This window comes from Centroberyx gerrardi, chromosome 18 (assembly GCF_048128805.1).
Source record: "Centroberyx gerrardi isolate f3 chromosome 18, fCenGer3.hap1.cur.20231027, whole genome shotgun sequence".
NCBI classification, from domain to species: domain Eukaryota; kingdom Metazoa; phylum Chordata; class Actinopteri; order Beryciformes; family Berycidae; genus Centroberyx; species Centroberyx gerrardi.
In genome coordinates, this window is record NC_136014.1 from 16,261,286 (window position 1) to 16,273,642 (window position 12,357).

The 12,357-nt window shown below is 42.6% G+C and overlaps 2 protein-coding genes across 2 annotated transcripts; one reads left to right on the forward strand and one right to left on the reverse strand.

The window, feature by feature from the left end:
• Positions 1-5,218: 5,218 nt before the first annotated feature.
• mgat2 (alpha-1,6-mannosyl-glycoprotein 2-beta-N-acetylglucosaminyltransferase) lies at positions 5,219-8,299 on the reverse strand. Its single transcript, XM_071895334.2, has 2 exons — positions 8,163-8,299; positions 5,219-7,025 (listed from the first exon to the last, which is right to left on the reverse strand). Exon 2 carries the CDS (start codon positions 6,765-6,767, stop codon positions 5,355-5,357), a length of 1,413 nt encoding a protein of 470 aa, XP_071751435.1. The 5' UTR covers positions 6,768-7,025; positions 8,163-8,299; the 3' UTR covers positions 5,219-5,354.
• A 932-nt stretch (positions 8,300-9,231) lies between these two features.
• rps29 (ribosomal protein S29) lies at positions 9,232-10,418 on the forward strand. Its single transcript, XM_071904054.1, has 3 exons — positions 9,232-9,327; positions 9,820-9,919; positions 10,303-10,418. The coding sequence occupies exons 1-3, from the start codon at positions 9,266-9,268 to the stop codon at positions 10,309-10,311; spliced, it is 171 nt and encodes a 56-aa protein (XP_071760155.1). The 5' UTR covers positions 9,232-9,265; the 3' UTR covers positions 10,312-10,418.
• Positions 10,419-12,357: the final 1,939 nt, after the last annotated feature.

The following is a 12,357-nucleotide window of genomic DNA, read 5'->3' on the forward strand; positions in this document are numbered from 1 at the left end:
TTAGACGACCTGGTGGTCCCGGGCTCCCCCAGGAGCACCATGTCGGTACCGAGCTTAGTGCGGACACCGGTTCAACACAGCCCGTCACAGCCCAGAGCTCCCCGGCTCACTCGAACCGCCAACCTCCGCCTCCCGGTCACTGGGATTACAGGCACGCGCCACCGCGCCCGGCGAGAACCACTGGAGCAGATATACAGGTAAGACGTGACGTCATTCTGAGAAGTTTAGTCTTGTGTACATTGACAGGAACAGAAGAGCATGCAATTGGGCTAAGTTGTTTAATTAAAGCAGAAAATACCATTAATAAATACAGTGGCAATGTTCACTCCAAATAAAGAACAAATGTTATTTGCCTTTGGTGATTCGAGGAAAAGCAGTTTGTTTCAGATAATGAAATGGATTTTCATGGTGTCCTTCTGAAGAATAAAACAAAAGGCCTATAGAAACAAAAGTTATTGAACTTTATTTCTTAAATTTATAAATCTATGAGGTCCTATAAAGATGGTTTTCTGTTAGTAGGCTACACCACTAAACCATGACAGGAAAAAATGTTACACCTGTCAAGAAGGCCAAACCTTCCAGGAATACATAAAAATGTGAACTTGTTACTCAGCCTGTAGGCCTGCAACAACAATTAGACTGACCAGAAGTATGCTGCTGCCTTCAAGCTCCTACTTAAGTAAGTCGTAATGAGGCCTACACCTTCACACACTCAAGTACTTCTGGTCGGAAATAATAACAGAATGGACCAATAACAAAAGTACTTTTTTGGTGACTGATGTTTTACTTTAGGAATCAAGCAGCACAGTGCTACTTTGTGCTGCAGTGCCACAGGAGAAAATCCATGTCAGGCCTGTAACTGATGCCATAATTAATTAATTAAAAGCAAAAAGGCATGACAACTAAAAGTCAAACAATATGACAATAGTTATTTACATGGGATGCCAAACAACATATAGATGGCATAATAAATTAAATCATTTTTATCATTAGTTATTGACATGGCTTACATCCTCTCCGCCCCTAAACATCACATCTTGGCAACTCGGGTACCGGGTCTTATAGAAAACTTTGACTTTCCCAGTCCTGTTCACCAGTTTGTTGGGTCGTTCATTTGTGTTCAACTTGTAATGCCTGTATTTCTGACAGCATTTGAAAGCAGGGCATGTTTACTTTGGAGTCTGACGTTCTTTATTCCCTTTAAACGCTCATTCTCTTCCACACTAAGCTATGTGTTTCCTCCTGCTCCTTTGCCATGCTACTATGGAGGACCAGATGTGTCAAAATAGAAAATAAATAAATGAATAAATAAATAAATGCCTCAATAAATAAATAAATATAGCCTACATGCACCCTAATGTGTTGGAGGCAGCACATACTGTTAAGAGACCAAGTATTTATGAGGTATGGGTAATAGTTAACCAATGGGAGGCAGTATTGCTCTGACAAATGAGAACTGTTTTACACCTGGTCCTCTATAACCATTAAGTGGACTTGTGTTTGATAATATCGCTTGATAAAATGGGAGAAAATACAGGCTATCTCTCTATCATCTATTCCCTTTTTTACAAATGTATTTCTACTACTTCATATATATTTTATATTCCAAGTGGGAAATAAAACTGCTCCTCCATAATTTAGGAGTTTCTCAAACGCCAGAAAACCACTTACAACCGTTAAATGGATACCGTGTTTTTACACTAGAAGCCTGTTGGAATCGGTGTGGAGGCTGATGGGAAGCGTGACCGGCAGGCTGGGGAGGCTGCAGCGGCCTGAGCGTCCTGTCAGGGAGTCAGTCACCACCCCGAGGAGCTCTGCCTGCCTGCCTGATCCCCCCTGGGCTGCACAAATCAATGCTGTATTAACACTGAGCAAGGATCGCTCAGGATTGGTGCTTGCTAGATGTCTCACACAAAATCATCAGGGCTGCATAGAAGAAGAAGAAGAAGAAGAAGAAGAAGAAGAAGAAGAAGAAGAAGAAGAAGAAGAAGCCCCTATGAGAATGAATGTCATGGGAATGAAAAGTTACACTATTTGCTGTCTGTACAAACAAGCTGCTATTGGTATTCTATATGCTCCTATGCTGTTTTTGTTTCTCTCTTGTAAAGTGTAATGTTATGTTAAAGTCAAATAAATATTTGACTACCAATCACATTAATTCATTATTTACAAATCGTACCATCTTGTCGTTTCATCATGTTGACAAAATGCACTTATTGTAAATCACTTTAGACAAAAGCGTCTGTTTAATGACATAATGCAATGTAATGTAATGTAATGTAATATATATTTTCCAGCCATTTGAATCAGTTATTTAGCAGCAACCAAAACACTCTAGCTTAAAAAAAATATTCAGAGCAAAACCTGGGAAACAGTTGCATTTGTCTTGCCCCCTCAGGGAAATAGGTCGCATTTGATAGGAATCCAATAGATTGAGAGAGAATCCCATTGCTTTTGTAAGGTCCTGCATTACTCATCTTCTTCAAGTGATGCAATTCCCCTGTGTGCATGCCTCTGTATTGACCCAGAGTTTTGTTTACCTAGCATGTGTGCAAAGGCTATTAATGATTAATATAGTCTCTCAGAGGTAAGAAAGCTGAAAACGGTGTGCTGGTATACAAAGCTGCCTTAGATAAGTTACTGTTGCAAGAGATATGAATAAAAATATGACAAAATCAAACAGAGATGTTAATAGACAGACAAAACAGATTAAGTTCTCTAAAATGAGAGCTTGTAAAATGAACTGGACTCAGGATCTCCACTAAGGAGACAGGTCTAGTGTGGGTATGGAAATTAACCAAGAATTCCATTAATTCAAAGCCCAGGGAAATATTTATTTCACCTATTCTTGAGACCAGTAGTGAGTTTAGAAATTATTGGGTCATGTTGGGAACTAGGAATGAGCATAAGCCTTCTGGAGGTGTTGATATACCTAACAACACATACCCACACTCCCACTCAACCCTGTAACATTTAGATTAGGTGGCTGCTGCCTGTCTGACGGTGCTGTAGATTTCTCACCATTTGTGGGTCAGTACATCATATTCTTTTGACTTCTCTGTATGTATGTTCAACCTGGATTCTGGCACATGGGATCACATGGTGTGTTTGTAAATGTTCAAGAAGTTGTTCGTTCAGAAATATGTTTTTATTGTGTACTTAGCCTTTGAAACTCCACTGTCTGTATACAAATATCTACTAACACTATCTGTATAGACATTGGGACATCATGGATCTTTGGATTAATGAAAAGGACAGAAAGTACTTGGAACAAAAGGAAGCCTATAGGGAAGGGTTTGGGACACACTTGCTATAAAGAATGCAGTTTGGCTGCATGCCCCTACAACCAAAGAGGTTATTTTTGCACCTGAGTGTTAGTCTTTGTGATAGGTGTGTGGGGAAAAGCCTACAGAAGCCTGTGAAGAGGAAAAGAACACCCACACACCGCCTGCTCTTGAAATCAGTAATTTAGAGCGATGATTAGGTCTTGGACCATCTCAAGGGACCTCACAAGCCGAGGAGGGGGAATACATTTATATTATAGCATTCGGTGACTTGAGGGAATTGACTGATCTCAGCTGAAGAGCCCTGGTTATTTAAAATGCCTCTTGTAAATAAAGGATTTTATTTTCCCCCATCTGCTTCAGATATTGAGTTGAAAGGGTCCCTGTCAAAAATGTTGCTTCAAAAAATGATTTTACTGCGCAATTGAAGACAGTGTGTGGCAACACTAACCCAGATGTGAAAGTCGGTGCAGACCTTTCCAAGTGAGCAGTGCGTTCCTGTTTCAAAGGCTTCAGCGTTAGTTGACCATTAGTCACCAAGCACCACGAGCGAGGAGCCACTTCCTCCTATTCTCTTTTCTATTCTGAGCAGCCTTCCCCTTGAGGTGCAGGCCCAATTATTGGGCCTTCACCATGGGAGCAGCTGCGCTATTCACTGGTCACATGACATCAGCACAGCAGCCCACAGTCACATGTCTTCACGCTAGGCCACACTACATTAGGAATTAAAGTTCACGGCTAGGAAATAAAATGGGACTTTTCACCCCGCAGTTACGGTGTGGTCTATTGTGCGGGGAATGTTTGTCCCAGAAGCCTTGTTAGGCCTCATCAGTGTAACTCGGTCCTGGTGTACAACTGGAGTAAGCACTTCACTAAGGATATAGCTTAATATCAAGCATGTCACATTGAATTCATGCAATATTTAGGAATCTCCTGTTAAGATCCAAGTCTGCAAAAGGCCTAGAGCATAGTATGCCAGAGGATGTTTTTTAATATGTATGGAGAGCCCAGTCAGCGATAGCATTGCAGTTATTTCAGATTTCGAACAGTGTGCAGGATTGGTTGTAAAACATTGCTCGAGGGGGGGAGGGGGAAATCAATGCGGCCTCAGAGAAGCCACCAAGCTTGGCCCTGAGCGGAAACTGTCAATACTGAGCCGCACTCTAAGCACTTAAAATGTAAATGCACCCTCTACAGCTACAACAGGAATGAGAAAGTTGTATCTTCTTGGGATCTCTCCAGGGGGATCCTGCACATTTACCTGTGAAATCAAAATCTCTGCACACAGCTACACTAGACTGAATTACCGAGTTCTATCAAAGTGTTATGATGGCCAATGCTCCACGACTGCAAAATAAAATGAATGCACACCCACTCTGTCAAAGCTGTCTTAAACCTGGCCTGGTGAAATACATTGTCTCCTCTGTGGTCTGGAAGTGTAGCTCAACTGTCAGTGGCATGTTTATTAATGATGTAGTCATCTTAATGCAGTGTACCTTAAGTGACATCCTTTTGCAGTCAAGGAGTAATGAAACCCTGGGTGTGCTCTAGAAACCTGTTGAAGATCAGCTAAGTGGGAGATTATTTAAATGGAACAAGGTGTCTCAAAGGATCTCCTTTGATCTCAGCAAATTTATGTGATATAAATATCTTCAAATTAATTATGCATGCACAGAGGGATTGCTAGGTCCACAGATTCACCAAATTTATGACTGGCCCAGTCCCTGCTCTTTTCAATTTACAACTATTTAGAGATATTCTGTATTTTCAGCTTAAGTATTTTAGTCTATATCATCAATACTCATAGAAAACACTACAATATATTGTTCTGTAGATTAGGGATAATTATAACTACAAAGAATTGTGAACCTATCAGGAATCAGTCATAAATAATTAAATGTAAAGACATACTGTTAAAGAGGCCCAAACCCAACATTCTTTTTTTATTTGGAACAGTCCAATAAAACAGGCAATATGAAGAATAGTCCATAAAGATTTACTTTTTAAAAGGCTTTCTTTTCTTTAAAGAGGATGCAAAAGAGATAGTAATATATAATAGTAGCAATAAGGTCACTGTAATCGTAGGTAACTCTTGCAGAGTTCATGGTCCCTGATATCCCCCCAGCCCCCATTCTTAACATGTGGTGCCACCCCTCCCGCCCCGTTGGCCGGCAGTCTCTTTGTTATCAGGAGGTTCTTTGGGAACAGCTGGTTCCCACTGCTCTGTAGGATGTTTTCTATCTTGGTTTTCTGGCTGACCGGCATGCAGGCAGACTTCTTGTGGTGCATGCCGCAGTCCCCGGCGTGGAAGACCCGTGGCGCCTCGCTGACCATGACCTTCCAGTAGGAGGGCAGGCAGGTCACGGTCAGGTGCTGCAAGGACCAGTCCCAGTTGTAGTCGTCGTAAGTGCAGAAGGCGTCGGTGCATTGGATGAGCTTCTGGTACGTCTCCCTGCTCAGAGCCATCCCCATGTTGTGCTCGGTGGACTTCCAGGCCTTTACCTCCACCTTGTTTGCTTTGCTGGAGTAGCCGATGTGGCTGTAGCTCCCCAGCGAGAGGATGTCACAGTCAGTGCACTGCTCCCTTTTGAGAGCCGACATCAGCTTTAAGAGATGGAGGAAGTCCGGGGACAGGAAGTGGTCCTCCTCAATCAGCAGGACCAGACCCTTGTGGTCCTTCAGAACCCGGACTCTGTCCCATACAAAGTGCAGCTTCCACCACCAGTGGTGCTTGGTCTGGGAGAACTTGGCCTCGCGGTAGTGGCCGAACGAGTCGGGGTACTCTGCGTTGATGCAGCCCAGCTTTAAGGCGTCTTTCTTGGGAATGTCTCTGGGGCAGTCCCTGGGGTCGTTTCCGGGGAACTCCTGGGGGTACAGCTGGATGCTGAAGGGGAAGAAGATCTGGAGGACCTGACAGAAGTCGACCGAGGCCACCACCTGATTTATCTCAGGAGACCAGAAGTCATGGCTGAATATCAGCAGTATGCTCTCCACACCTCTGGCCTTCCGCAAACTGTCCACCAACAGCTTAAGGTAGTCTGGCCGGTTATGGACCTGAACCACCACAACCAGATCGTCCTTCTGCCGCGCCGCCTTAAACTTCTCCTCGTTTCTTATCGTCTGATCGAAGTTGAGCTGGAAGACGATGCCGCGGTAGACTAAGGTGGTGTTGTCCACCTCTGGCTTGGCTACCTTCTCTTTGTCCTTCTCTTTCTCTTTCTCTGGGTGAGTCTCATTGGCTTGTACGACAGGTGGAGGCGCAGGTGCCCGGCTGACAGCAGGTGTGGCTTGCACCTGGTTGTTGTTGTTGCTGCTACTGCTGCTGCTGCTAATGCTGCTGCTTCTCCTCACAGTCTCCACTTCCTTGGGGAAAGGTCCACCGCCGCTCTTCTTCTGCCTCCCGCTGGTCCAGAAAGCTAGGCCACAGACGACAACCACCAGAGTCAGTATCACCACCTTCCTCTTGTAGATTCGGAATCTCATGATAGGGAGTCAACCTCTTGCGAAAGGAGAGAAGTTGATTGTACAGAAATGGAAAGCACAGTTTTGCAATCCAGATGGCGTGTTCTGCGCAGGAGGCGAGCCTGATTAAAAAACAGCTCTTAAGACGCTAATTTTCGGCAATGTGATCTGTTGGAATGTAAACATGGATCCCTCTGGAATGTCAGTGGCGGTGGATGGATATTCCATAAGGCATGACGGTTGCTGGGAGGCAGCAGGGTAGCAGTGTGCATCAACCCACTGAATGAAAGATAAAGAAATAAAGTTAGGTATGTCATGGCAACACACTTAAAAACAGTAACAACAAATGGGATGCCGATCTCTGCACTAAAGAGCATCACTGAAAACACGAGCAAACACCATGGTTACTACATACTTCACTCAACACTGCTGATCAGCCCTTTCTGCTCTGTCCCTCTGCACCAATCTCCATCTTCAGTTGTATTACCAGTGGTCTCTCTGGCTTCCTATTTGACCTCTTCATCTCTCCTCCCACTGCCGAGAGGCACTGTCACAATCAATTCATATATCAAGAAATGAACAAAATGGATAGAGCTGTGGTTAATGGTGACAGTGTTGCACTAAGACTGCCAGGGTTAGGGATATGATTCCTAATGGAGTCTCTCATAAAACTGTGAGCACTCCTAGTACTGTAAGGCGTTTTGCATCAAACTGTGAACCGATAGCACTTGTATATGTAGCCTACTTTATGTAACATGGTACTGTTTGCTTTCTTTTTGAAATACAATAGCTTATGGCTGATTCGTTAGCAAAACTAACTAATGTGAATTTGTTCCATAAGCTTGCATTATTCATGTCCCTAACGTGTTGCCATGTTGCTTATTAGTGCGTCGTTTTCACACACTTGCAGCTCGCATTGAGCCTTTCCTTTCCACAGTCTGAGCAACTATATCGTTTGTTCTGCAATTGAAACCTCTGTCTGGATCATTCCCCCCGCATTAATTTACCAAATACAGTATGACCAGCGCCTCTTTGTAGTCTTTATCTAACAACTGTACCACAAGCATATTTCCCCAATTCAAATAACGTAAATGTTTAACTGATAAGCTACTAGTTTTTCTGTCCTGAACTGGCCGCTGTGAGGGACAGCGAGCACACGACTCCGTTTTTAACCTGTCAATGATTTCCATCGATTTCGACATGATACGTTTGTTCGCCAACTAACGCGAAATGTAGCTACTTGTTGTAGCAACCGAAAACAACAGTTGGCAATGCAGCAACGGGCTCCGAATGCCAGCGGTATTCTACATGCTAACCGTAGCAACGCTCGGCTAGCAACTAGCAGCCCGTCCAGATGAACCCCGTCAACAACAGCGTCCATTATGAACCAATGAAACCGTTATTAATACTAGTTACCTAGAACTGGAGTAGCCGTGCAGTCCGTTCAGCAAGAAACATTAGTACGGTGGCGTGAGATTCTCATTCTCCTCCATTCCTCCCATCCGGCTCCCGATGTCTGCATAAAAAGCAACTACCCAGCTAGCTATAAAAATACCAAATACGGAACCACTGCCTGCCTCTGTCCCACAATGCACTGGTCCAGCGGGGGGCACCCAAGACGCCAGAAATGATGCTACAGTATCCCTGCTGCTGATGATGCACACTCAACCATGTATAAGCCACTCACAGCTTTATATCATCCTTTCAATACTTGCTATACTTTCATCATTTCAGAAGTTCATTACAAGGCCTATTCTGCCTTCTAGTAGTTACTGAACATATCACGTCAGATTGTTGTTGTTATTATTGGGATGGTAGATGCTTTTATATGCTTTATTTTCCATATTATTCAGAATATTCAGAATCATATGAAAATGTTTGTCGTTTTTAATTACCAGCATTCATGGTGAATCCACAAAAAATGATGGCCTCAATTCAAGTCAGTGGAGAAACAAGGGCAGTGTCTGCAAAACACTGTGCTCAGCATTTGGGTATAGTTTCTTTGACTCCTGGCTATTTTTGAAACCCAGTAAAATTGTATAAATGATGTTGGTCTGGGTTGTTGTCACTGATGTAGGCCTACTGGTAAATAAAGGGGAGGGGGGGGGGGGGGAGACTATGACTTCCAATCGGTGATCATCATAAGGAAAACATATTATTATTATATTATATTTTTAGAAAAGCATTAATAAATAGAAAAGCACAAGGCCCTATCTTCATATAACTTATAATATTTTGATACTAATTACTTTGATGTATGCCACGAAATTATGTCACAAAGATTTATATCAGCCAAAAAAATGTGGATACACTGAGTTTAGCCTCTATACCACTGATTATGGTTGTGGCTTACTAATGCCACCTGGAGTCTCTGATGTTACGCTACACGCTGCTGTCCTGCCGGCCACCAGAGGGCGCCACGCCTGGGTGCCACAGCCGGAAAGAAAGGATATGAGACTTTTATTTGCGCATGCGCGTCCCTTTTCCTTCCTTTCCGATACTCGAGCGAAAGAGACAAGATGGGCCATCAGCAGCTCTATTGGAGTCACCCCAGAAAATTCGGACAGGGATCCCGATCCTGGTCAGTCCTGCTCATGTTGTGTCAAGTAGTTATTTAGGTTGTGATTCGGGTCGGTTTCGAGGTTTCGGCGGCTCTCCATACTCGAAAATTTATGTCCAAAAGTTCACCACATGGAAGCTGAGCTCGAGCTAATATGGCGGCGAATGCTGCGCCTTGCTAATGTGCGAGCGCCAGCATTAAGCTCACTCGGTCACTAACAATTCAGGCGACATCACTCTGTATATTGTCAATAACGCTGTTAACACGGTTCTTTATGATTTCTGCAGTGTATCTGTAAACGTCCATTCGGTCTAAGTCTCAGACTTCGTCGCTTATTAGCTGATGTTTATCTTAGCCTGGATTCAAAGAACGGCATGTAACTTGAGCCAGTGTTTGGCTGTGTGAAGTTCCTCACCTGGCATCAATGTGAATGAATGAAGGCTGCAGGCACATCTTTCTCTTCTGTCAGTCACTAGCGTAAGCTAATTAACAATCCCTTTGTTTTTTTTCCAGCCGGGTATGCTCGAACAGACACGGTCTGATCCGTAAATACGGACTCAACATGTGCCGCCAGTGCTTCAGGCAGTACGCTAAGGACATCGGCTTCGTGAAGGCAAGTATTAACTATTTTTCAACTCAGTTCAATGGTGTTAAGTGTATATTCCTGCTGTGTCTTTGATGTACTAGTATATGGCCTAGGATTGAATGTAAGTAAAGTCTGATGACGCCTGATGACGTGCTATCATATCTTGACCTGACCTGAACATAATGGCATCTTAAGCTGGACTAAATATTCCTTTTATTCAATTGAACATTCATAGCCTTTTAGTTCATAGCCAGTTATTACTGGCATACAGCATCCATGCTTGGAAATCTCAAATCATCATGTGTGTGACTCCCAAATCATGAGAGGGTTTGGGTATGTTTGGAACAATGCTGCAGATTGGAAGTCTTAACTTTGTATTAAATGCCTTAATTTGTCTTATTTCCATACAGCTGGACTAGATGTTCTGCGCTGAAGTTTCCTCACCTGGGTCAAGGGGCCTCTGCAAGGCGAGCCAAGATGGGATAATTCAGCACTGCAAATAAATGTTTTCTTTTGACCAAGACAATCCTCTTCTGTGTTTATTCTTGCATCAATAAGGGTGTTTTTAATGGCTCATTTTGTAGCTATTCATAGGTAATGGTCTCCGCAACTGACGATTATTGAAGATGGTTAGAATCCAGGCTAGAAGCCTTGGTCAGATTGAAAAAGTTTTCCCCAAAAGTGTTGCATGAAAATAGAGCTATTCAGGGTGTAGAGCACATGAATGAACACTTATATTATATCCCTGGATAAAGAAGTTTTTGTCACATGGTTTGAAATGTTAGGTGCCTATGGTGTACACGTCTCTTGGATATTTAACCTCAATAAGATGCATCACTTGGAAGATAATCATTCCTCACCATGTTTACCATTCAAAATATATTTGACTGTTGCCAGGTTTGACGGTTCCTGTAGAGGTGCCAGCTTGATATTTACATAATATGGGTAGGCTTATATATATAATTTGAAACGGTGACATCAGATGAAGTGATGGGTATTCTTGCAAGTTTAGCAAATGCATTGGTTCAATAAGATGGACTAGCTCCCCATTCTAGTCTAAGACTGAAATACTAATGGGGAAAGTGGCTAAAAGGAAAAGCAACAGATATTGACTGTCTGCACGAATTTGATGTGGGAGGATTACAGGCTTCTGTTCAGACAGATTGAATCGTACCTGTCTGCTACAGACAAAGCTGTTAAGAACCAGGGGATCATCTCCCTAAATTCCTCAGGTGGGAACTCAACTGTAAGGTGATATTTTATGATGGAGTAGTCATTTTCTCACTAAGGATGCTATAATTCATTAACATTTGCCTGATACATTTTGCCAAAAGAAGAATTGATCTATGCATCAATACATCTTAAATGACACTGCTTGCATTACCACTGACTTAAGAGAGCAATTGATGTTCTGCAATTGCTAAGACTAATTTCCAAGTCAACATGCATTCACTTGAGATGACATGCCTCCCTCAGATCCAGGAGTTGGTTACGTGCCGACATATTTGTCTTGTGTAAAACTGATGAAATCCAATGAGTGTTTAATGCACAGCGTCAGGCTCTCCCCATCCCCTGTCGAGTCGTTTATCACTTAGCGCTTTGACATTGGCTACCAAACTTTACAAACTGAATAAGCTCAGCGCAGGCAGCAGCCAGGCACCTTGGCAGAGGGAGAGTGCAGAGCCATATATAGACTTTGGCCTGGATGTACTATATTAATTTATTCCTTCTTTTGCCCGCTGTCTTTAAATTATAAGGTAAAGTGTGAGGCACTAGATGGCAGCAATACTTCACATTGCAACTCAAGGACAGTGTACATTTACAGAGTGACAATGAAACACATTGCACAATAGCACTGACAAATACAAATGCTATTTGTGCATTCAGATATTCTTCAGGATCCATTATATATTAGACACAGAGACTCTCACTTCTATCATGCAGTTGTGGAAGCTTAATTTAAGGTGTTGCAGGTCTAATATGAGTTTTTAGGCTATAGGTTTATGAAGGTGGGTTCTTCTAGACAGAGATGGAAATACAGAAAATATTGTCTGAAATACTTACTTTGATCTTTTTTTTCCTCGCTTCTTTTAAAAACCTTTTCTTTGATTCCTACTCAGGCTGGATCCATAGATCTATACACCTTACCTAACACTTTGATGGTTCATTATCGGGTTTCATTGAATAAAGGGAGGCAAAGTCCTTTTCATTGTAAATAACAGATCTCTTTGTACTCGGTAGGATAAAGATGAAACTTTAATGATCCCATGGGGAAACTGGGCTGTTTGAAGCAGCAGATAGTAGTAGGATGCAGTCAAGAAAAAATAGAATATTAATAGGAACATAGCAAAATGATGGTTATATAAACATACACGACCTACAGTGTCAGTGCTAGAACATGCTATGTTGAAATGTATTAATCAAAAAGTTTGACAAGCTATGGATTACAGCATTATGAGAGTGTG

Excerpts from the sequence above, each read along its gene's own strand:
- mgat2 (XM_071895334.2), bottom strand. The coding sequence starts at position 6,767 with ATGAGATTCCGAATCTACAAGAGGAAGGTGGTGATACTGACTCTGGTG.
- rps29 (XM_071904054.1), top strand. The coding sequence starts at position 9,266 with ATGGGCCATCAGCAGCTCTATTGGAGTCACCCCAGAAAATTCGGACAG. Across the intron at positions 9,328-9,819 it reads GGACAGGGATCCCGATCCTG|CCGGGTATGCTCGAACAGAC; the intron begins GTCAGTCCTGCT and ends TTTTTTTTCCAG.